Genomic DNA, 24,965 nt, shown 5'->3' with positions numbered 1-24,965 from the left:
GTGATAATTTACAGATGCATTTCAGTTGTTTGGGTTTTTTTTTAAGGTCTGATTTGGGAGCATTTCTTAATTTACATGGGAAACTGAATAGATATAACAATGTATTTCCCCTATTCTAACTTCAAGCTATTTCAAGCAATGGAGTTGCCTCAAAACCAGAATCTTTCCAGCTTGCTAATCTGTACACGCAGAAGCAAGTTCACATTCAGTTTCCCTCTACTTCACTGTTTAGGGAAAGTGATTTCCAGAATATTCTAACAATAAAGACTTAGTCCTCTGCTGTTTGATAGCACATCAACAGTTTTTTTCTCTTCTTCATCTGCTTCTTTCTCTCCCCTTACTTTCATCTCCACGAACTCATAAGTAGCCTCTAAAATTCAGCTGTATAATTGCTTCCCCTGTGCGTGTTCACCCCAAGTCCAGTGGATCCTTCTATTATTATTCCCCTAAATCAAACATAACTGTCCTACTACCATATTGCTGCATTGCAGATACTCCCAGACCTCAGTTTGTCTACTACATAGGGCAACATGTGGGTTTAGCAGCACCAGCCATGTTCAGTGTTCATCCAAGAGCAGCAGCGGTTCTGTCAGAAGGGCTTTACATGGTGTCAGTCCATGCCATGGGCAATGCTGGCCAGGGCTGACCTCAAACCTGGCATTTAGAGAAACTGTTCTGTTCCAGAGAGAGACCTGTGATGCTTTTCCAGCTGTTCAGCTATACCCAAATGTCCTTGCTTAATTAAGATTAAAGCATTCTACAGTGACCTTTCCACACGTACAGCTATCTGGTACAGGCTAACACTTTTACTGCCAGTGATGTTAACAGCAATGCTGCAGAAAAGAGATCGTACTAAACCAGTGTAAGGGCAGAGTCCAGTTTTCTAATTGCTCTTTTTTCTATCTTCTATGCAGAGTGTGTTAACTGTAGAGACTTACTACTCAGCAACTATAGGCTGAAAAGCAGTCTTCATTTTGCCAGTCATCTCTCCGCTGGTATAGTCTGTATCTTGTTTAAACCTCTACTTATTCCTTGTTTGAGATTTCCCCCTCCTCCCCCATCTGTGACTTTGAATAAATTCCATTTAATTTTCAGTCACACTTGCTTGTCTAAAAGGTATTTGAGAGCATAAAAGCTTCACATAGCTCATATATTCTCATTCCTATAATATGAGAACATTATGTAGCCCCCTTCTACTTTTTTTTAAAATCCATTATTAAAGAAAATGGGGTTTGTTGCCCCAGTAGATGCCACAGCATGCAGCTAGCGAACATCAGCAGTGTCCACCTGCACAAGATATATAGCTTTTAATTTCCTTTGTTGATTCCAGAGCTTGCTTTTCTGCTTTCTCAGTGTCACTACTGGAAACAATGACATCAGTGTTTTAGAAACAGCAGCTGATATCGCTGCTCCTCCCCGCCCACCACCAAGCCTCAAAAGCACAATACCACAAGGAAGATCTGTCAGTTGGTTAGAGACACACAACATGAAATAACGCTGTAAATTGAACAGCTTCTCGGTAAGCTCACGATCACAATTATCTGTCAGCACAACACACACAATTTACTTAGTGCTGAACATACAAAGCAAGACACTTAAGCAAAGATGAAGCGGCCAGGCAATGATCTGTTACCTTTTCCTCTGCGTAAAGGTATACAGAACTAGAGACATACAGAGCACATACCTATTTGTTATACCAACACACTACACTCGTCAAGTCAACGCCACACTGCTGCAGCCTTCTACAGCTCATGAATAGCTCAAGTGATGCTTGGATCAGTTTGCAACTTTATGGACAGTTTCTAAAATGAAGTGAAAGCATATGAACTTAGCTGGTGTAAATCAGCATGACACTCATCAACTTTCAGGATGTTCTGACAGCTGATACCAGCCTAAGTTCTCTCCCCTGCTTAACAGAGGAACTTGCAAAGAGAGGTGTTGGGTTTTTTCCATGCTAAGGGCAATTGCAAAGTTACATCCTCATCTGCAAACATAGCATCATCATGTAGATTACTGCCCTTTTATGCAGGTGCAGTGGATACTGTGAAAACCAAAGATGATGCTAGCATGTATAACTGATGTACGTATCTTAAAAGACAACTTCCTTACCTTGTTACTATTCCAGTTTACTTTATTATTGCTCATTTACTTTTTTGTATTTCACTTAGGTTAGCCATAGCCAATCTAAACAAAACATTCATTTTATTAGTGTGCACAAAGTTCTTCAGGATGTCATCTATAAAAAAATGCTGATGTGTCCACACTGGGGACAGTGCAGAAGATGTATTCATTTGAAAAGAAAGCATTTCTATTAAAATGAAAGAGGTAAATATATTAAAAAACTGTTGAGCTTCCCTTGAGAACATGTTCCAAGCCTAAATGAACCAGTGTTGTTTTGGATGATACCCTAAAAATTTCACTAAAGGTACTATTTATTAGATGTTCTGCAAAAAGTGAGGGTCTGTGTGCGCTGTCAAAGGTGGTCTAGGAGTAGCTTAAGTGTGCAGGTGACACTTGGTAACTGTTAACACTGAAATTGTTGGCTGCTTGCTGACTGTGAGGATCAAAACCATCTACTCCTGAACACATGAAAAGGAGTGCAACTACATTTATTAAACTAAAGGACAATCTTCTCCAGTGATCCTGGGGTATATTACAAATGAGTGATACTCAACAACAGGATATTAGGTCCACTTCAGTTTGCAACTAAGATTTACGATGGGATTTATAATGCGAGATGGCAGTTCAGCCTTGTTTAAAAAAATATTACAGTTGCTGTGTGACTTGTTAAAAAAAAACCAAAACAGAAAAGAGAATTCAGGTGCTGGAAGATACATGCCATGGAGGCATGCGAACCTCTGCCTGCAGGTGGCCATCTAGTTTTTACAGGAATGATGCCATGAACAAATAGAGCAGCAACTTCCTTCTGCAGACCAAAAAATGCTCTGGAAAAGTTTTGCTTATATTTATAGTGAAATCCTCTTAGTTTGACTGGGTTCAGGATATTATCATATATGACTACACATACACTCATTTCTTAAGAGTTCCATAAAGAATGAAAAATATCTCTCACTTTCATGCAGAAACCTTATTTCTGCAAGGTGCTCAATTGAGAGTCAAAAAGAGCAAGCCTATCCACAGAAAGGGTTGTCACAAAAAACAGCAAAACCAATTTCATATGATACTGCTAAAAGCATTTTGAGTATTCCAGGCTCTTTGCAGGGAGGACTGAAAGTCATCTCTCTGATGCCAAAGCCACCAGTATCAATACTAAGGCTGTCAGAAGGCTGTTCTGGCACCAGTATTTGTCCATTAAACCATGAACAGCCACCAGATATTAACAACTGGCTATTTGTGCAGGATATTAACTTGTAACCTCAGTGGGTGAAGTGAATATTATTTCCTCCTGTAAAGTGGGACTTCTTGCTCTTTCTCATCTGTATGTATCTGAAAGTTAGGCATCTAGGCTCCTTCCAGGGCCAGAGTGAAAGCCAAATCCCCCAAGAGCAACTCATCCCTTTCTTCAGTGCTAACTGCAAAAGGAGCATAAATCACTCCAGCTAGAGGCCCAGCTTTTAGATGGATGAAGTGCAGTGAAACAAACCTTACCCTCAGTGTTTAACCTGACTCCAAGGTACCCCAAAACCACACCAGATCCTTTTTGTGAAAGGTGAGCCAAGTTACAAAGTCCAGCTCACACTCAGGTTTTTGTTCTCATGCTTGCACGTACCTGGTTAGGTGCTTCTGGTGGCATGGGGGATGGCGATTTGGACTGGAAAGCATCCTGGGACATGAATCCAGAATCATGGGAGGACACACTGGACAGCCTCATGGGTGCCTGCTGAGGCAGATTGGAGCTGCGATAGCGATAGTGTGAACTAGGTGAGTGCGAGTGCGAGCCACTGGACCGGGAATCACTACTGTTAACGCTGTTCAGACTGCTGTGAGAGACAAAAGGAACAAAGAAAGGAAAGGGGAGAGGAAAAGACACAAGGGCAGGGTGGGGAGAGACCCATATACAGTACAATTAACATTCCACATGTCTCTAGCAACAGGCAGCAAAAATCGGAAAAGAAAAAATGTTGACAAATTAAATTCAAATATATACATATGCACATATATATCAGTAAAGAACTGTAAGCAGCTGCAGTATCCCTTGCGACCAGAGAGAAAATGGCATTTTAGCTTGAATTTCACTCAAATGATCAAATTCTGTAACCACTCAGAGTTCAAAGTCAAGTTAGGGACAAAGGGATTGTTACATGCCCTCTCTAGCATTTGCACAGCACTTGCACAAAAAATGTCTGCTGACAGCTCTCTCCTATTCCTGACTTACACCTTGTTGCTCTTGCACCATGGCCCAAATTTTCAATGGGATCTCTAGTAGGGGGTCCAAAGGCATTCACTGTTCATCTAAAAGTCTGACTCTAGGCATGCCGTTGCAGTCAGTCAGCAGGCCAACGTGTGAGATTTTTGAAAGCATCACCAAACCCCCATGCTTCAGAGCACCTGAGACAAGTTTCGCTCACATGAAGGCTTTCTACCAGAAAAAACCCACGTGGCCACATATTAAGTCAAGTCAAGCCTCTGGATATGTAGCTTTAGTTAGTAAGAAAGATGATCAGAGAATTAAATATCCCCAATTAATATCCATGAAAAAAATATTTTATTTTTCAAACAAAGAGATTGATTTTTAATCTCCAGTATCCATGAATGACAGCAACGACGTGCCAGCTGCCATGTGGGAGCCTTTGAAGTTTCCTGCTGGGGTGGCTGAGCAGGACTAGCAGGATGCATTACTCTGAAGGCAGCTTCCTACCTTTGCTGGCAGGAGACCATTGACTAGCTGAAGGGATGGCTCTAAAGGATACATAGGTGAGGACTGCACCTCCTGCTCACAAATTTCATGTAACACACAAGATGTACAAGTCGGCTTGGAGCAGAGGAAGAGGAGCTCTGCCTTATTGTACCCATACACAACAGTCTGTTGCCATACAGGTTTTACCACACAAAAAGATGAGGTTGTTTAGGAACAGATGATGGATTTGGTGGGGTTTTTTTGCCATTTTCTTTTACAGCTTCAGGATATTGCATCTTTAAGCCTGTGCTCATTGCTCTAAATATGCATGTTTTCACATATATATATAAAAGTACTGAAGGTTTTTTTATATATATCTGCATGCAGAGACAAGTAGGTACATAGAAGAAGTCATGTTCACTTGCTCTGACATGCTACAGGTAACTTTGCTTGTACACAGGGAACCTGTAGTACATTATTCATAAAGCAAACTAAAAGGTAATCATTCGAGAGCAGCTAGAAAGATGTTGAGCAGAATACACAATAGGATATCTTCCTTTTCAGTAAAAGGAAAGAGTCAATGTAGACACCAGGGAACGGGGGCAACATGCTAATAAACTGTTTTATGAGAGAAAACAGTTTTTTAAGGAGAAAGGATAGACAGAATCCAGTGTTTCAACATATTTCAGGACAGCATTAGACAGCATTAAACAGTCAAAAAAACTTCTATCAAAAAAGCATTTCCATCTACCAGACTGATAGGGCAATTGCCAAGGATGTTTTTCCTTTTCAAACAGTTTAACTTACTGACTAGTAACAGCTACTTAGAATAATCTAAAAAGTCATCACATGAAAAACAGAAAAGGAAATTATGAATGAACAATCTCAGAGCTTAGATCAGTAGTCTGCTCTTTGATCTGAAATGGATCCAAGAGAACTGAATCAAAAGCATCTTCAAATTGTCTTGAGTTCAAAAGTTGTTCAGTCATGCCCATCCTTTTTAATATTCCCAGTCACACACTTAAACAGATAAAGACCACGAGGGATTGATTTCATTAAGAGTTGTTACTTAAGATTTAAGTATGCATACAAATCCATACCACAGTCTGAACTTGCCTCCCCCAAACAGGTTAAAGTTAAATATTACCAGGCTACTTACCTGCAAACACTAGATTTTCTGGACATGGTAGTACTGGGAGAGGATGGAGGAGTCTGATAAGACCAGCTGTAATCAGAACCTTTCAAATCTAAAATTACCTGATGAAAGATAATCAATAGCATCAAGGATGTGGAAAATTTCTTCCCATATTAACAGAAAGCATCTGCTTGTCATACAACATTCATCACCACTACAAACTTTCAGTGCCAACTGACCCAGTCTCAGTTCTCTTCCAGAATTACACTATGTATATTACACAGGAGACTCAGCTTCATCCTTGGCTTTCCAGGAACTACCATACTTGCAACGCTAGGGCTGCTATCACAGAAGGAAAGTTCAGATTTTTAATGGAAAAATCTCTACAAAGTAAACTGGAGATTTACGTTATCCATGCTGTGAGCTGTTTTGGTTTGGGTTTTTTTGGGGGGTTTTTTTTTTTCCTCTTAAAAAAACTATTACAGCCTTAGAGTTTAAAAGCTGTCACATTTTAAAAAAATTAATCAAAAATCCAATATTCAACCATAGCAGAGCTTCCCTCCTTTACACTTCTAGGTCAACAATAAGGTGATTAAGGTATGACTGGAAAACTGAGTTCACATAGCAGGGTTGGAGAAAAAGGTCCTATTTGGAGGCATTTAATGATACACATTTTCCTCTGCATTTTAAGGACAGGACATAAGAATGCTCAAATGTTAAGACTCCATCAAGCTATCTAATCCCAGCAATCTTGCAACCACATAAAGACAGGTATGCTTAAATGTATAGGGCAAGGAGATGACACTCATTTCTCATGTACTCTCAGCAGAAACTGGGCATCTTCATATACTTCAAAGTATTACTGCTACCACTTCACATTGGTCTCACCAAATACTTCAGGAAGCACTCAGCTAGTACTTCAAAATCAACTTTTTAAAAATTGCTTATGCTAAAAATGACCTTGCTGCAGTGAAGCATCTAGAAAACATAACATTAAGCCACTTAATGCTAGTAGTCAATATTCCTCGTAACACAAAAGGAAAACTGGTACAAGCTACAAATAAAAATGTTTTCCAGGTAACAAGAGCTAACCTGTTCACTTGAAGATGGCAGTTTGTGTGGATCCATGGTAAGACTTTTCAGGTCATCTGATATGGTTTGTAAATGGGTTATTTCTCCTAGCATTGATATTTCTTCTTCCTGAAAAGACAAAAGAGCAAGGCTAATCATAGCCTTGGTTTTAAAAATCAGACCCATAACACAATACACAACCTTTTTCTTTTTGCTGATGACTGTGGGAATGCCCAGCGGAGCTGCTTTTCCTTTGCCCATTAAGCAATCACTTCTTATGAAAGAGGGTTGAAAATATTAATTTAGAGTTTTATAACTACTTTAAGATTGCTGTAAGTTCTGAGGCCCAGAAATCTTTTGTCTCATCAATGCGATAAGTAAGTCTCAGCCTTCTTTTTGTGACACCTTCAGAAAAAGTGTGTCATGTCTGCTGCATTTGGGAAAGATTTAACTCTTCTATGTATACTCACTAATGTGCCCTAAGGATTTTAACCTTGAATGTAAACAGGGGTTAAACTCGTACTTTTTGCTAGTTTTTGGAAACTTTGACATAAAGGCACTATACAGGTACAGAGCATTAATAACATCTATGATTCATTCCGACTCAAGCTACATCAACAGCTAACTTAGATGATTCCTGCACCGTAAGTTACCATAGCAATCCTTTAGCTACCATGGTAATTTCATCCAGGTCCTCAGAGTCTGGAATTCACCTCCTCCTGCTCAGCCATCACCTCCCTGCTTCTCTAACCATGGTTTTCTGTTGAGACTGATGCTCTTTGTAAACAAGCATTGGGAACATTTTCCCAGTACGCTGGAGACCCTTCAGAAATGCATCATGCTTGCACAAAGCCATAAACGATTCATTGCCGGGCTTCAGACAACCTGAGATGATGAAAATACACTCAAACCTTTTCAATGAACTGAAAAAGCTGTCATGTAGGAGGAAAAGACCTGCCAGAAAACTGCATGGAAGCAGCCTGCAATCTGTCAGATAATGTCATTATATACACAGGGGAGGTCTTGAAACATTTATCAGTCCTAGCACTGGAGTGGGAGTAAGGAAGATTTACATTAAAATGTGATGTTAAGAAAAAAAGCAGTGGAAAAAACTGCATTAGCAATGTCTCAGGTCAGTATGCATAGGGAACTGAAGCCCACTTAAATCTCTGTGCCCATTGTTTCCCCATCAATCATCTTGAAACTATTCAGTGTCTTCCGTCACTGAATTACTCCAAATGCCTACAAGGAAGGTCCAACTCTCGCCACTTCCTAGGCAGAGATGCAGGCTGAATTTTGGCTCTAAAAACTCATTCCTAAAACATAACGAGCTACTCTTTTTAGAGGCTTTTGGCCACTTATCTAATTTGTGAATTGTACCAACTTAAAACAGAGAGCTCTTACTATCACGGGCCGCAGCATCGAGATGAAAGTACAGAATCGACCACGCTCCTCGATCAGAGCTTTTCTGACAGCTTGCTTCTCGGTTTCTTCAAGCAGCAGGTACTTATCATTGACATCTTGTAAAGCACTATCCAGCTGGGGCTGAATATCACCCCGCCCTGTATGCAGGAAACAATCAAGAGTACATTTTGTCAAAACTGTGGTTCTCCATAGAGGAAGACCTCACTTTCCACCAGCACTGCTGCTGGATTGTGCTTTTGCAATTCAAGTCTCAACCAGAATTTTCCCTTAATCCAAATTAGCAAGGGGTTTTTTTCCCCCAATTAAATAAAGCATTTCACAGCATTTATTTTTTTCCCCTTTTGCATAGAATAGAAATCCAGCTCAATTCAAAAGGTTTCAACAAGCCAAAGACAGCATTTCACATAAGGATTTTCTCAAAGTGTTAGCTGTAGAAACCCTTCACATCATCCTTGCTGAAAATCAACACCTTACTAACTGGGAGAGTATATTCCTCTTCCTTCCTACTTCTGTGCTTAGCAAGGTCCTAATGACAGCTTTGTGGAGTCACTAAATGAGTGGATGAATCTCCTATATGAGATGGTATTAAGGACACGTTACTGATCATTGGACCATTGGATTCAAGTACTCTACACAAGCAACGGCTAAAACAGTTTTCTTCATTCCAAAGTCCAAAACAAAAAAAACTCTATCAACATCTCAAATACATATTAATGTCCAGTATTTGTCTATGGAAATAAAAAAAAAAAAATCCAGTGTTTTGCAATCAAAAAGCTGCACTGTGTTAATTATAGTCAACTCAATACCAAAACTTTCTGTGACAGTTAAAAGTACCTTATTCTGCACCAACTGCTTACTCTGCATCATGGCAAAAGTTTATTCCTCTAGAGCGAAGGGCGGCTGCTTAGCCATAGTATTACTGAGCCAACAATGTTGCAGTTGCAAGATGTTTTCATGCAGCTTACGCCCCTAAATATTTTAAAGAACCTCAGTGTAAATTTGTCTCAAATCTCCCAGAAACGCCACCACATGCAAATTAAGTATCCAGGTACATAACCATGCCACTGTTGCTAAATATCAGGAAGATAACATTGAAAAATGGTGGCTGAGTTACAAGCAGCTACCCAAAAATCAATATTTACGGACCATAACCTTTGTGCACAGAGGAGTTAAAGCTACAAGTAAAAGGAAGAAAAAAGTCTCTTGATGTGTGTAATACACAATGCAGATGACTGAAGGTCAGGGTTACAAAGGAAAACCTTTGCATTATTATATGTATTTCTTCAGTACTCCAGAGTGAGGTGAAGTCGTCAGCTCCCCTGCACCGATACACAGCCAGAGCCACAGGAAAGTGAGCAGCGATGGAAGCAAAGAGAATGATGCTGGCTTAGCGGCATTACAGACCGGATATATCCAAATGTCCTCTGTACAGAGTTAGACATAGTCCAGATAAAACTGCACAGATACGCACAAGCAGAGTTCTGCGATGGATCCTTGAAGAATCACGTGCAGTGCAACACCAGCACGGCCACCCCCAAGGCCACCTGGGTACCAAACTGCCAGCAGGAACACCCAGTGCCTGATCCTGTAGATCAGGCTGACTGGTGTAATGTGGTCATAAAACTGTTTTGGAAGTAACTTTAACAATAACAGACTCTGAAGCTGGAGTCACCTGCTTCCTCTCTCAAAATTAGCATCTGCCAGAAACAAGTTAAAGAAGCGTTTTGGATAACACCCTGAAGGTCCTGTGCCTTCTCATCCATCACCCTTAGGAGACCAACTGGGCCCTTCTGCTTGAAGACCATTCTGTACATTTCAGGCCCTTCCCCATACTCCACCTTGCTATCAGATGCAATGATGAAAAATTTTATACTTCTCTGGAGTTGTTCTTTCAAATTCCTTATGAAACTGAGACTTGCATTATTGCTCAGACCCCTTGAGAGCTGCCTGGAAATTACAACAGGTGAAATAATCTCCTGCTGTTCAAATCTAGATACCGGCTCACTACTGTGGATGTACCAAATGCAAACTGTATTAGTTGCAAACTAAATCACACACTCCTTGGTTCAGATCTGAGAACTGCTGTAAATGTTCAGCTGCTCCACCACATGATCATGCACTTAACACAGTAAATCCTTGTTAAATGCACTCGCCTACACAGTGAGAAGACATACACTTAGAAAGCAACTGGACTCCCCTGATAAAGTGGGTTCAATTATAGTGAATTTTGGTAATTTATGTGGACCTCACAGAGCAGCAAGTCTTTGACCAGAGCAACAAGAGCACCCAAAACATGTGGCAAACATAAACCTCATTTACACCTGCGTAACTCACTCAATTCAAGGAAGTTACCAGCATAATGTTCAAGCTGTGTATTTAACCCTTTGGCAAAAGCGTGTATAAAACTGCATCGCTCTCCAACATCCTCTGTATCTCTACGCAGTTTCCACTTTATTTCTTTAAGTGAGCTGGGATATTAACAGACATACCATCTTCTCACTGCTACTTCCACGGACTTGTTTTTATGCTATGGCTCTTGGGCACCTATGTAGTCAGTGAAAACACAGAAGCTGTCCAGGGTATAATTCAGAGCAGGAAGCAAGCTTAGGTGAATCATTTAAATGAGGCTCTGACATCAGATGTTTACATAGCATGAATATAGCTCTCTCCTGATGTCTCCTCACAACTCATCTTTTAGGAGCAGGAAAGCTTTATCAATATCCTTTGAAAGCTCCATAATGCAGACATCAATCTAGCAAGTCTTATGAAATCGGGCATAACTCTTCCCACACCCTGAATCGCCAGCTGCCTCTCATGGCACTCAGACAGCTCGGAATTTGAGGGATGAGATCTCAGCCCAATTTTAACCAGTTTCCTTTGCTAACCAGAGTGGAGCACAGGCCCTCGACAGCACTCCTACACTCAGAGGACATGGAGGACGTGAGGGCCAACTGCCGATCACCTCTGCTCCTCACCCACCTTGGGTCTCCCCTAGTTTGTATCCACTACATGTCTCAGAAGGGAACATCGACCACTGGAGAGCAATGCAGTTCTTTTCCCCTTTGAACTACGAGGGGAAGGTCACTTGTCTAGGGCATCCCTGACAACTGATTGCACTATTTTTGCTGTGGACATGAGGCACACTTTCCTAAGGAACATCAACAATTGATTATTCTCTCCAGCCCACATTCTCTGGTTTTTAGGGTACCCGTTTGGAAGCATTTCCAAACCAACACAACTATTGCAATGACAGAAAATAGTTCCAGAACAGTCTCATCATGGAGCAGCTGTAAAAGTGCACCTGGAAGGACACTCCTACCCCAGCTGCAGACAGGTTTGAATGACCCATCAAAGCAACCAGCATTAGCAATGGTCAAAAGCATCAAATGTAGTCACAGCTTTCTGGTCTGCAACCAGCCAGACACGAACGTGATGTAGGGATGGTTCTGCAGAGAATATCCAGTTGAACTCAGAAGAACGAGTCAAATCTGAAAACCGAGGAGAAATTCAAATCCAGCCTGTCTCAAAGTAGAGCTTTGGTGTTGCAGAGAGGAGCAGAAATGCAAGACCAGAAGTTGTGGACCGACTTCTCCAACAGCACCATGCTTCAACAGCCCGGGGACTTGCAGCTTGGCACAGGCAAGTAACAGCTAATGAACTGCAGAGAGCTGAACTGCTTCTCATCAATATTAACATGAATCCACCGCTACTCCAAGGACAGTCTTAGTATGTTACCCTCAGAGCAGGTGCTTCACATCATTACCATGACATGCAAGAGCTTTAAAGGACCAACATGCATTAAAACCTCAGTTTTACAGTGTTCTGCGTGAATCCTGGCTGAAAGCCTCATTCAGCTTCTTAAATAACCATTGTTCAAAAAGAACTTTAGTAAAGGAAATGTATTAGGGAGAAAGAGAAAGGTAAATCTAATTTTCAACCCAATTTCATGCCTATATTTTATAAAACAACTTAAACTAGCAAAGCTGTCAGCAACAGCAAAGGAGAACAATGATTTTTAAATGCTCTCAGTGCAAGTCTGACTACTAAAGCTAATGCTATTATTAACAAAGTAACGCAGCAAATATTGGTGAAATTATTATTTTCCACTTTCTCACTTAAAGAGTGCTCCCTTGCGTTTTTTTACATCTGCACGGAACTTGAATATTGCATATTGGACACTTTACAGAGTGGCAGAATTTACACTGTATGAGACAATGCTGAGCACACCTCAACTCGTACAAACCATAGCAGGTTCCAAGTCATTCATTCCCAAATCACCTTCTTTACAAGAGCATATCTGCTTCAGCTGCCAGGATGAATAACCCCTCTAAGTCCTGCATAGTAAAGCCAAAAAATAAACTAGCATGGATCTAGGCTGAGAATGGAAGAATTCTACTACCATTTATAGAAAGGTAGAAAACCTCATTGCTGGGGTTAACTTCAGACCCCTTCCGCAACCAAATCTGAGTCTTTCTGGTGGCTACTGGAGATCTGAATCAGCTGCTAATGTTCAAAAGTTCTAAGTTGTCCCTTAAAAGAAAAGTTCCAAGTTACCAAAGGAAACTTCCAGATTGAATTACAAACCAGGAAAAACAAAAATTGTGGTTTCAAAAAAGGGGACAAGCAGCAGGCACCACAGTGCCCAGCTCCAGAAGCCCAAGTGAGGCACCTCGGTTGAGAGTCTCCTGATCTAATCAATCCAGGCTTCTCCAAAGGGCAACACCTACACCATTACACCTGCAAGTGGAGGTGTGATTATTTCTCTCAAATTCAGAAACACCTCATTTCATTCACAAGAAGATCTCAAGGCAACTACTTTAAATTTGCAATACAGCTGAAACAACACTCCAATTTAAACAATTTGAGATGTGATCAGGCAGCAGGAGACAATTGTGATGCCAATTTCCACCCCTTCCCCAGCATGAAGTAAATATAGTGATTTCTTATCTATCGGTTAAGAAAGGTGCATGCGATTTTCAGAAAAAAAGAGGGACTTGGATCACAGGTTTACAAAGAACAACACTAAGGACTTTAAGCTCTAGACTTTAAAAGTCATATTAACAATAAGATATTCAATTATTTGAACATCACCTTGATGACTTGTCTATTCCATTTAACTTCTCTCCCAACTGTGACATGATTTATCAGTCCATGTTAATCCCTTTCCAAAATAAACCAGAGGTTTATCTACAATACACATTTTCTTCTTTTACAGTGTTCCAATTAGATGCCAGAAGAAAATAAATCAAAAGATGGTTTGTTCATTAAGATTAGGCGATATTTTAGTTTCATTAGAAATTAAAGTCTAGGCAGTTAGTGGAGACCAGACACCATAAAGAGGCCACAGCAAGGGCTACAATAACCAGCCACCAGGGTTACAGCAAGGCACAGACTTACCCAGAGCCTCAGCTGTCAGGCAGGTGCGCATGGTGAGAAATTGCAGGACACAAAATTGACACAGAAAGGAAAATAAAAAAAGTCAAACTGGTATTCCAGCATTCCTAGAGTTTAGACATTATCATCAGTGCCAAGACAAGAGAGTGAGCAGTTTGGACTAGACTACTTTGACTTCTTCCGTTGCTGATAAAGACAAACGCATTAGCTTTGCTTCCTGATGAGCTGTTGCAAATTAAACTCCTGGTTATTTACCATACAGTTTTATTTTAAGAGACTTAAACCAGTTTAGGAACTTCGTTTAGCTTGCAGATTTCTAGGTGAGAACATGTTAACCCATGCTTCAGAGAAAGTGCACAACAGACATCTGTCAAACTCTGGTCAAGCTGATGAAGTGGCACAAAGCTCATCCCCTCGCAGGGAAGAGGGAACTCAAACCTGCAAAACTCTAGGCAGGTGCTGAATTAGTAACCACAGCACTTTTTGATGTTCTCTACTGCAATTATATTAATAGATTGTTAATTAAATGAAAAACTAATTGCTGATGCAATGGGGAAGAACATCAAAAAGATTAACCATGATATGTGTATTATAATTAAAAAACTTTTTATATAAAATTTTGCAATAAACCTGGCTTGCTTTCAAAAAGAGGGGAACTATCAAGAGGCATTCAAAACTCAAGGAATGAAAATAAACCAAAGAAATACCTCCAGTCACTGATTTTGCAACATGTCTTCACTGAATTTTTATAAAGTGGAGCTTACATTATAAGTTTGCAGGGGAAAAAAAACCCAAAACAAAAAAAAAACAAAAAACCACACCAAAAAAACCCCGCAGACACATGGCCTCATCCACACAGGATTGTTTTCCTGCAACAGATAAGGATAATTTGCTCATTAGCTTCCCTCCTTCTGAGCTGTATCATACTGACTCCACAGTGAGTCCTGGCTCCCACTTCAGTCATCATGCCACACTTGATCAATTTAGAGGAATAGGGCTATCTCCTGGCTGAGAAAGGGTCTGGCCAGGGGTCCTCCCTCCCCAGCCTGCCACTCCAGACCAGGCAAGTGCCAAGAAAGAGTGCAAGTATTTGAATGAGAAGGTCAGCATTTGCTTTAAGAACTGAGATGTTCTTCGGTTATAATTACATTGACGAGCTTTATGTTTTTCACTTCAGAGTCACAGGGTTTGCACAATCAACCTTGAGAGCAGTATAACAATATTACAGTTTCAAAGACCAGAGTGTAATACAAAACCAGCTGCAAAGGCTCTAAAACACAAACAGCTCATCTTTGCTCACCAGGAGGAGGGGAAGAAAAAGCACTTTTGGCAGTATTACAGTAAATTAATAATCACGTTCTACTTTCTCAACTTCATTAAAAGTAGGAATACTTTCCAAAACTGCTGCATACTCAAAAATAGAGGTTGTAGTAGAGAGTTTGGATACTCGGTGTTGATGGGACACAAGATGAAATGTTGTACTGAATGTTAAGGGCACTCTGCAGAAACTTCTACGAACGGCTTAGAGATAAAACTCAGTTTTCACATTAACATGTGTTATATGATTGGAAGCATCACATATAAGTCCTTTTCACCAATCTCCATGGATTTAAACATTTTCCTCAAAGCTCACACACAGTGTCACATGAAGAACCTGAAAATGAAACCTACCAGTCCAGTTACAGGCAGAAGTGAAACCTGTCTAGTTAATCATTAATAGACAAGCTGAAATACAGAAAATAAAGCCAACATGCACTCCAAATTTTACATATGCTTTCAGTAATATTTTAACTTGGTCACTTGACGCTTTTTTTTTTAAACTAAGAATCATGCATTTTGTTAACCTTCCAAAATGGTTACATGCAGAGCCACAGCTGCTGTCTCTCCTCTGAATTCAATACAGCCTCAACAGCTTCTAGCAGCTATGGATCCACTTATGAGGCCTTGACTCAGCAGAAACCTAAACATGGAATTTATTTTAAGTATATGCATAACTATTCTGCTGACTCAGGTTAGCTGGGCTGACTTCTGATGTCCAATGTTTGTCTGAAAACAAAGAGCAATTTAGAAGATGTACGCAGTTCCATGTACTATGTAGCTTCACCTGTTCAGACGAGCTAAGTTTCAATGCTGGGGTGGGCAACATGCCCTACGGGCCTGTTCCCCTTGGGAACAAGGGCGTAAGGAAAACGATGCACCTTGAAGATCACCATAACATCCCCAGGGACTGCATGGATCTGGGAGGTGTACTGGATCCTATTTAGACTACGTATATTTAGACATCATATGGATTTCTATTTTTTTTAATAAACAAAGACAACAAAAACAATTAAAATTATCCCTATAAGGGCTTTTGAAATGCAAGACCTTCATTTACACACAGACTTGTCATTTTACCAGAAACACTCTAGCAAACTTCCAAAAAGGACCCCTAACACCTTTCTGTTTTGTTTGGAAAGCTTGGTGTTTTCCCCGTCACTTCAAGCTTTGGAAACACCTTTATTGCAATTAAAACACCTACTCTGCAAACGTAATTTCTAATAAATGATCTTAAATGCCCAGCCTGAACTTTCAACTTGGCCACATGGAACCAGAACAAACAGACCATATACAAGCCAGAGAACAGGCAAACCCCAACGAATTCAGCCCCTCAGCGCTAAGGTGGGGTGCCCAACCTGTAGCGCTCCTGCCAGGACAAGCCACGCAGCCCATGGCCCTTTCTCCCAAACATCCTTGGGATGCAGGCAAGGAACAAGGAGCTGCTACTTATGCTGCAGCCATCGGCTACGAGAGGGAGCTTCTGCAGGCTGATGCAGCACGGAGAGAAGACACCACTGCCATGATGCAAATAAGAAAAGTAGAGGGTTATATTTGAGCTCCTAGATCTGAAGCTGCCAAAAGCCCAAGAAAACCACTTTCCCATCCAGTCAAAGCAGAAAAAGCTTGAAGGATGTTTTTAGCAGCATGCATAGTATTTAAGCAAATTCAGAATTCAGCAAACATCACACTTGCCCACAGATGATCATAAGGTTAATTCAAAAATATTCTTACAAGTGCTAGGAAGGGAATGAATTGGTTGTTTTAGAGTTCCCACAGGTGAGTCAGTAACTTTACAGAAAAATCAAATGTACAGGTCCTGCTTGAGGAAGAACAGAACAAAAAAAGTAGGACTGAGCAACGAGGAAACAGGAGAGTTGAAGACACAGCAAGACATTCATGCACTCAGCCACATGCCTGCCAGGAGTTTCACCCAAGAGTTTCCCTGCCCATAGTTCAAACCTCATTAGTGACCTATAGCAGAATCACTTCTGCAGCTTTATCATTTTATAAATAAACCCATTCTTAACTTTTTTATGCCTCAGTGACAGCAAGCACAACATACTTAACCACGTAGCACATTAAACAGATCTGTCAAGGTGGGTACATACAAAAAAGTTTTCACGAGAACATTTGACATTGCATTCAGACCAATGCTTTATTCCTTCAAGGTAGGGATCAAAAAAGGCAAAGAGGGAAAAAAGCATGTACTACTTTTTCTTTCTTCTATATTTAAGCACTGTAGGTGACTTGCAAGAAGACAGGGTGAACTTCCACCTCCCACCCCCTCATGCTGGGAACCCACAGGGCCAGCAGCTTTGGGCATTCACTCTCGCATCCATATGAGCCTCAGCACCCCACTGCACCCCTCCTCCCCGTGGGCCATGAGAACAACTCTCAGCTCCCCCAAAATATTGCAGCTCTTCCTTTCCCCTGTACTGGCTATCTGTGAGCCTTCATCACTTCCACCTTCCCCATACACGCCCCTCTGCGACCAGCTTTAACGCCACCTCAGTCCCATTGGGTTTGTGCTCTGGACCCAAACACCATGTGTGTGACAGCACTTCTGAGGGATACAGCACAGAAATACAGTAGGTTCATCGATAACTCCAAAAGCATGTCATAACAGCAAAATTAATCAAGGGAATGACATTAAAAAAAAAAAAGTAGTCTTCAGTGGCTGCTATAAAAATGACAGCAAAATGAGGCCTGTTCCACTCCCTGCTCAAAGATGTTTAATCCTGAAGGAGGACAAGACACAAGTGTGCTGACCCTTGTCACTAGACATGGCACACATTTGGGGAGGGAGATAGGAACCCAGAAAATCCAAGGAGAAAGTCCACTTGGCTTTAACCACTGCTGACAGATGTGTATGGTGGCATCTGCTTTATGAGAAAAGTGGTTTTTTTTCCAGAAGGCTTTAAGTGCTTCTCTCTCCTCTTCCCACCTTACAGAAAATGCTGTTTCCTCCTCCAAGGTTGCAGATTGATTTATTCAATACTCAGAAGCAGGATAAAAGGGAGATGGAGCCTGATAGCTGTCAATTCATAGAAACAGGTTCAAAAAATGCTTCCTTCTTCCCAGATCACAGACATGCTTTTCTCAGCTCTCACCTACCATGCATTTAGGGGTTGTTTGTATCACACGGGGACAAGAAGCGATGAGACCAGAAAAGGGGGCAAGAAAGGAAAAGAAACAGAGGGACTATCACAGGTTCTCTAAAGCTGTTGGTCTGAAGTCAGACAATTCGTCACATAAAATGTGAAACATGTTTACACATCATCCCAAAATAAAATTTGATCACAAAAAATCATGTCCTCCTAAAGATGACCATTCTGATTTAAAACACTAAACTTTTCCACAGAAAGACAGACAGACGCAGCCTACTGAGCTAAGCTCCCTCTTGCTGGCTTCCATCTCTCCTTCCCTCATCCCTCATCTAAAGTCAGCTAAAATTCCAAGGGCAGTTTTCCAATCATGTGACTTCCTACCAGTGTAATTATTGACTCACCTATTAGCAAGGACAGTTAGAGACAGCTCACCTGTTCTGGGTAACACACAATTTAAAAAGTTCAAGAAACTCTCCGCCCCAGCATTTATTTTGCTTGTCCCTGGGCTCACACAGTTTTTAGGCAGGAGGGAAAGCACCAGTTGCAACCTGCAGGCTGTGAGCTGCTCAAAGAACACTTCCTACCCAGCTGGGAAGAGCCCAGTGCCAGGAAAGGGAACCAAAAAGTCTGCTTCCGTACAAGCTCTGTATCATTCTTCCAAAGCTTGGTGGGGTTTGCACTTGGCCAAGTAAAACCCTTAGTGATGGCACTGCTGCAGCTATCAGTGATGCTTGTTTCCATTAACATGATGATGAAACTCCTGTGACAAGATGGTGGTGGGAGAGCAACAGGAGCACGAGATGCAGCTGCTAAAAAAGACAGATTGCCTTTGTGGACAACTCCCTTTCTTTTCTTACTCATCTTTAGTTTTCTATAGTTGCCAAGTGCACTCCCCCTGACAACAACCCATGCCACCTTCTCACACTCTGAGGAATAATGTAAGGTTTAAGAGATTACAGGCTGTTAAAAAAGAAAAAAAAGAAGAAAGGTGGTAGAAAGGGAGAACAGTGAGAAATCTTAATAGTTACAGAACATTTTACATAATGGCTTTTTTTATGTTATTCCAAAAGATTCTAGAAAATTTTACAGGTATCTGCACAAGTCATGTTACAGTGTCAAGTTCCTAACAGGAATAAGTTAGCAGCAAGTGCTCTATTTTAAAACATCATTGACTTTGTACAAACAGTTTTAAGGCTTCTGTATAAGAACATTAGATAGCAGCTTCAGAATATGATTTAAATGACATATAGTAATTGTACCCTGGTGTTCAAGTATGTGCCAGGAACACATCAGAGGGGACCAAATTATTACAATAAAAGTCCTACAGCTGTTCAATCTTTGTCAATGAACACAGCACAAAAGGTTTTTAACAGCACAAGTATGAAGTAGGTTACCTTTCTTCGCTTTCTTCTGTAGCTTCAGTGTATCAGAAGATTTCTTTTTTATCTCTTGCCGGGCTTTTTTGTATTCTAAAAAAACACACAGTCTCTATTATCAACATACTTGATGAATGTTTTTCACAGAAAAGGCTATGTTTAAAGACACTAGACTACAAATTTTAAGAAGACAGCTACTATTAGTCAAAGCAACTTAGAACTCGCATTTTGTAGTGCCTATAAGTTTGGCTTAATATAACATTTTAGGGTGTGAGCACATTCACATACCAAAATCTTTCCCAAATAAACAAAGCCTTTACAGAAATAACAACTGAGAACACAGTACAAAATTAGAGTGCTTTTCATTTCAGAGACTCATCCACTCTCAGGAATGGAAAACAGAGATGACAGGTTTCTCGAAACATCTGTGTTCAAAAACAAGTATCCAGAAATGGCAAGGTAGAGAATATCCTGTGATCCCTCTCCAGCATGAGAGCCAGGCAGAGGGAGAGGGTGCTAAAACTTTGCCCAAGGAAGGCTCACATTGCCAGCTCTTTCTGATGAAGTGGAGCACCCTGCAGTTGTCCTCATTTTCAGATGAGCTGCAAAACCTGGGAGAAATTAAAATCCCAGAACAAAATATTCCACCTCTAGTCCAGGCACGTTAAAGGTACCAGATATGAAAACTGATACTTTAAAAAAAAAAAAAAAAAAAAAAGATAAAAGGCATGTATGCATGTATATACATATACACATACACTTTAACAAAGGAGGTCAATGTTACTCTTCTATAGATGGAAAAACAGAAGCAAGCTGGTGGTGGGCACAGGACCTGTACCGGGACCAACTGCACCCCCAACACCCAAGCCTACCCACTATACCCTAAATCTCACTGCCACTTTGGCCAGGGTCACCCCTACCTGCAGGAACCCAGGTGATTCCTCCCTCCTGCTCACTACCTGCTTAATACTCTCCACAGAACAAGGTGGAAGTTTTTTCAAGAGCTGCTGATTTAGCTGCTTCTGTTTGACGACAGTAATCGTGGGGCAAGAAGCAGATCCTCTTTTGGAGGCCAAGCACACTCCCTCCCATCAGTTCTTACCCTCCCCAAAATAAATTATGGTGATGCCACTTCTTTCAGACATAGTAAAAGTCTTCAGTTTTCAAGGGTCAGTGGTGAACTGCAACCTGCTTTCAGCACCCGTGCTAGAGGGCCACCATCCCCAATACAGTTTTGCAAAGCCGAAGGCATCTACCAACACGCTCTTGCTGTGCAAGTGTTTGCTGCCTCCTGCTCATTACCCCAGGAAAGCTCTGGAGCTGTCATCAGCACTACAGCTCTGGGCATCCCATGTCCAAAGACACAGCTTTCCCGTTCCCCAGGTGCACATTTCTGTATCACATCAGATATAAAATAATGATGTTCAATGTTTTACAGGGCTGTGCATTCTCTGGAGGGAGCTATGTCTGAGACATAACATGATTTTACAGTTAGCTTTTAACTACATCCCCAGGCTTTGCAGGCATAGATGCGGCATCCCCATTCCTCAGCACTAGTGGAGATCATACAGTGAGAGTAGGCTAACAGAGTTAAAACTAGTCACTGCTTACCAGTCTAGAAAAACAACCCATCCCTTGGGGTCCTGCAAACTAAACCTTCAAAATGTATATGCAAGGGTTAAAAATTTGTTAGGCACTATGGGAGAGGAGTGTTTTAGAAGAGAAAAGTTGCTATATATATTTAAGCACGTCATTCAGTTTCCCAGTACAAACATGAAAAGAGGAAGAAAAGCTGATATTACAATCTTACTCCTATTAAAGAATTCTTCCTCTGTAACTACCTTTTGCATGGTCTTTATCCAGTTGATTGGCCACTTTCTTCCACTCTTCCATCTGTTCTTGAAGTGGGTTTATCAGACAGTCAATTAAAGCACTAATTTTGTTGAAAAAACACAAAGAGCAATCAAATCCTGCAGATGCCCCTATTCTTATATAGAGAGCCAAGGTCAATATTGGAGTATTTTTACTTTTTGCTGCGACAGCTACCAGTGTCACAATGTAAATATCAGAATATAAAAATGTTTACGCTGGAGAAAGCAAAAGAAAGGACTGGATCAAAAAAAATCCACATCACAAGATAACCGGAATTACTGTGCAGAAGTTCAGGACAGTGAGGAACAGAGTGTAAACCAGAGGAGTGACCCGAAACAAGGCCAATGTAAACAGTTAGATCCTACTCATCTATCACACAAAGAGCAGTTTAAATGGATAGTCTGGAGACCGGAAAGGTTCATGCAGCCATGAAGATTATGAACTTAAATAACACATGTATATGCACAAAAAGACAGAGCAGTTGTACAAGCGAACAACATCCTGCCCACCAATGTGCCTCACCTCTCACCAGTGGAGTCTGTGATACAGCACTACTAATGTTCCACTAATTAATGAGATTGGGATCAAATCATTTAAACAGCTAACTCGGGGGTAACTAGAGACTGAAGTTGTCTCCTCACAGCCAGTTTCACAATTATCTTTATTTTAAAAGGGAAAAAACATACCAGGTCATCAGGCAAATGGTGAAGTATCATTTTGGTTGACCTCAGGTCAAGTGTAACTTTTAAGTCTGGTTAAAAAAGGCACACGTGCAAACTACTACTTACTACAGAAGTAGGTTGTTTATGCATAGCCCAGCTTACGAGTTAATCCTCTCCCATTACCTCTACAGTCTAACTTCAACTGCAAAAAGGGGATGAGAGAATTTGCCTTTTCCATAATTGTTTGCTGAAAGTTTCTCTCTTGGCTGCAAGCTATTTGGACTCTCCGGTAAGCTGAGGAAGCAGCACAACACTTGCTGCTGCTTTAAAACTTAGTGACAAAGCTTAAAGTCCTGAAACCAAGACAAGTCAGTCACATCAGCAGCCACCTGCTCAGCACCGAGCAACAGAAACCAACAGCATTTAGAATGATTTGAGGTGACAAGCCCAGTCCCCAGAACACGCAGTGAAATCCTGCATGTTCACAACACCTATGTGCTGTGAGGGAGAAAACAACTGCTGTTCTCAGCGACATGATCAGAGACCAGCTGAAAAGCCAATGCTGGTGAACAGCTTTAGGTGTTCCCCAGTAGCAAATGAAAGACGAACCTCGAGCTCCAGGCCAGGTACAGAGCCACTCACCTTGAGAACTGCCGGAGTTTGGACTCTATACTTCTGTGCCTCATACACATCCTGGTGAGAGCAGACCCAATCTCTCTGGTACCACCTGCAAAACAAAACACGAGGCAGGTGAGACCCCTGATGAGGTTCCTGCCTGTGGTGTAGAGGCATGCCAACCAGAAGGCAGGTGCCAAGTTTTCCAGAGCAGAGTAAAACAGATTCATTATAACTGTAGAATTGACCAGGCTATTAACTGGGCAGACCTCAGGGATATCTACCACCTTGGGAAGAGATTAATTCTTGTTCATCCAGAGACCAGAACTGAACAATTAAACACGATTAAAACACAGTTCTTCCCAGCAGCTTTATGTGCCATGAGGCCCAACTCCGTGGCAGAAGAGTTAAAAGAAAAGGGCTTGAGATGTCAAAAGACAAGAAGCAAAGCTGGCAAGCAAGTGGGCATCTACAGACAGTTTATTTCCACATTTGGGAAATAAACCTAGGGCATTCGATCCAATTTTCCCATATCTAGATTCTTTAGACCCAATGCCTTAAAAGGATTTTGGTCCTCCAGAATATGTGACTACTCCTACATATTGCCTCATACATCACTGACACATATCATCAGTGTATCACCCGTACCTGCCATCTCAGATCACGCATATATTTTTCATTACATTGCCAGAAGGTGGCACTATTTGCGCTATACCCTCACTCAGTTTCTGGTAACTGCATGACAGCAAGGATAATTGTTTGCAAGTGTTCCTCCTCCGAAGTTTTCCCTTTTAAAAGCATACATTCCTCCATTTCCCACTTTAATCAGCATTACCAACTTTGATCAGCCTATTAAATTTCAATATAATTTTGTTTTAGTTAGCATTAGTTCTGATAATTGCTTAGTTCTTATCTGCAAGCCAAATCTACTATTCTCAGTGTACAAACATCGACCTTTGTACAAAGCTTTTCTGAACCGTAGTACTCTCTGGAATGGCGAAAATATCAGCATCTATTTAAAAGTCTCATTTGATTACTAACATAACCTTAGACTTGTAATATACAGAAAAATATCTTCCTTAGGCTTTAAAAATGGTATTGTGCAAGTAAAAAATATTTTCCTAGTAAAGAAATGTGAAAATTTTAATAATTTTATTTATTTTTTTAGCACAAAAACAAGTAATCATCTTCCTGTGTTCCTGCAGAATTAAATCCTGTGTCCACGAAACAGCTCTGAAACAAAGACACTGAATAACTGGAACAAATTGTGGCTATTTGGTATTTTCCATTGTTCAAAAAGATAAACAGAAAGTCCTTTGTCACTTGCCCAATTACTCATGTTTTTATAAGGAGCTTTTGAAATAATATTATTTGGTAACACTGAAGAGCTGTAGCCTTGCTGCGTATGGGCAGCTGGGAAAAGCATACGGACTCCAGCCTGGATCCAGACCTATTTCTTCCAGCAATGCTGCACTTGCACAAGCTGCAACAGACTCTGGTAACTAGAAAAGCAATACAGAAGATGGGGAAAAGCGTAACGGAGAGAAAGCAACTGGAGGAAGAGGACAACATCCACAACAAAAAGTGGATCTCTGTCCCAAAACATGGGCATTTTTCTCTGGAGCCACTGCCAAATAAAAGTAACTCAGAGCCTCATGCGGCACAACTCCTAAAGGCAGAGATGGAGAAATGAACCAAAAACTTCCACAGCCATCGGCAGAGCAATTCCCAATCGAATTTAAGCAAAAGGCAGGTTTTTCAGGTTGAAAACTCACTGAAATACTGGAATATTAAGGACTGTCAATGGTTAAGTGACACTGCTTTCCTAAGCCCATTACACGAAAAAAGGAAGAGTTGTTTCAGAACAATAAATAGGAAATAAGGCACCATGTGTCTTGGAGACTAGGAAACAAGGGTCAGTTACTATTAATATTAACGTGCAAGGTAACAAAATTTTAACCAAAACCTCAATAACCGAAGCATAAACATACCGCCTCAACACATGGTACAGATGGATGGGCAAGGTCAGCAAAACAGCTATACAAAGTCAGTATTGGTAGTCGTGCTTGTTTAAAAAAAAAGCACAATAAAATAAAGAACGCCTGGAATAAAAAGATTATTCCATGGAAGAAAACCAAACCCAGCTGGTTCAGAATGAGGGGGTTACTGGTTCTTCCCACCTTTTGAAAC

The 24,965-nt window shown here is 40.9% G+C and overlaps 1 protein-coding gene across 3 annotated transcripts in view; it reads right to left on the bottom strand.

Moving 5' to 3' along the window:
• Positions 1-24,965, bottom strand: part of MTSS1 (metastasis suppressor 1) — a 125,562-nt gene that overhangs the window by 11,235 nt on the left and 89,362 nt on the right. For all 3 annotated transcript variants that reach the window (XM_010576927.1, XM_010576926.1, XM_010576928.1), the window contains exons 4-10: positions 22,803-22,887; positions 21,468-21,559; positions 19,645-19,719; positions 8,409-8,566; positions 7,026-7,133; positions 5,958-6,055; positions 3,731-3,941 (exon numbers count right to left, since the gene is read on the bottom strand). In XM_010576927.1, the coding sequence (XP_010575229.1) occupies positions 3,731-3,941; positions 5,958-6,055; positions 7,026-7,133; positions 8,409-8,566; positions 19,645-19,719; positions 21,468-21,559; positions 22,803-22,887 (827 nt within the window). The remainder of the gene's footprint in view (positions 1-3,730; positions 3,942-5,957; positions 6,056-7,025; positions 7,134-8,408; positions 8,567-19,644; positions 19,720-21,467; positions 21,560-22,802; positions 22,888-24,965) is intronic.

This window comes from Haliaeetus leucocephalus, unplaced genomic scaffold (genome assembly GCF_000737465.1).
Source record: "Haliaeetus leucocephalus isolate CR32 unplaced genomic scaffold, Haliaeetus_leucocephalus-4.0 Scaffold555, whole genome shotgun sequence".
Classification (NCBI taxonomy): domain Eukaryota; kingdom Metazoa; phylum Chordata; class Aves; order Accipitriformes; family Accipitridae; genus Haliaeetus; species Haliaeetus leucocephalus.
Note: the sequence above shows the minus strand (reverse complement) of the source record. Positions and strands in the feature narration are given on the sequence as shown.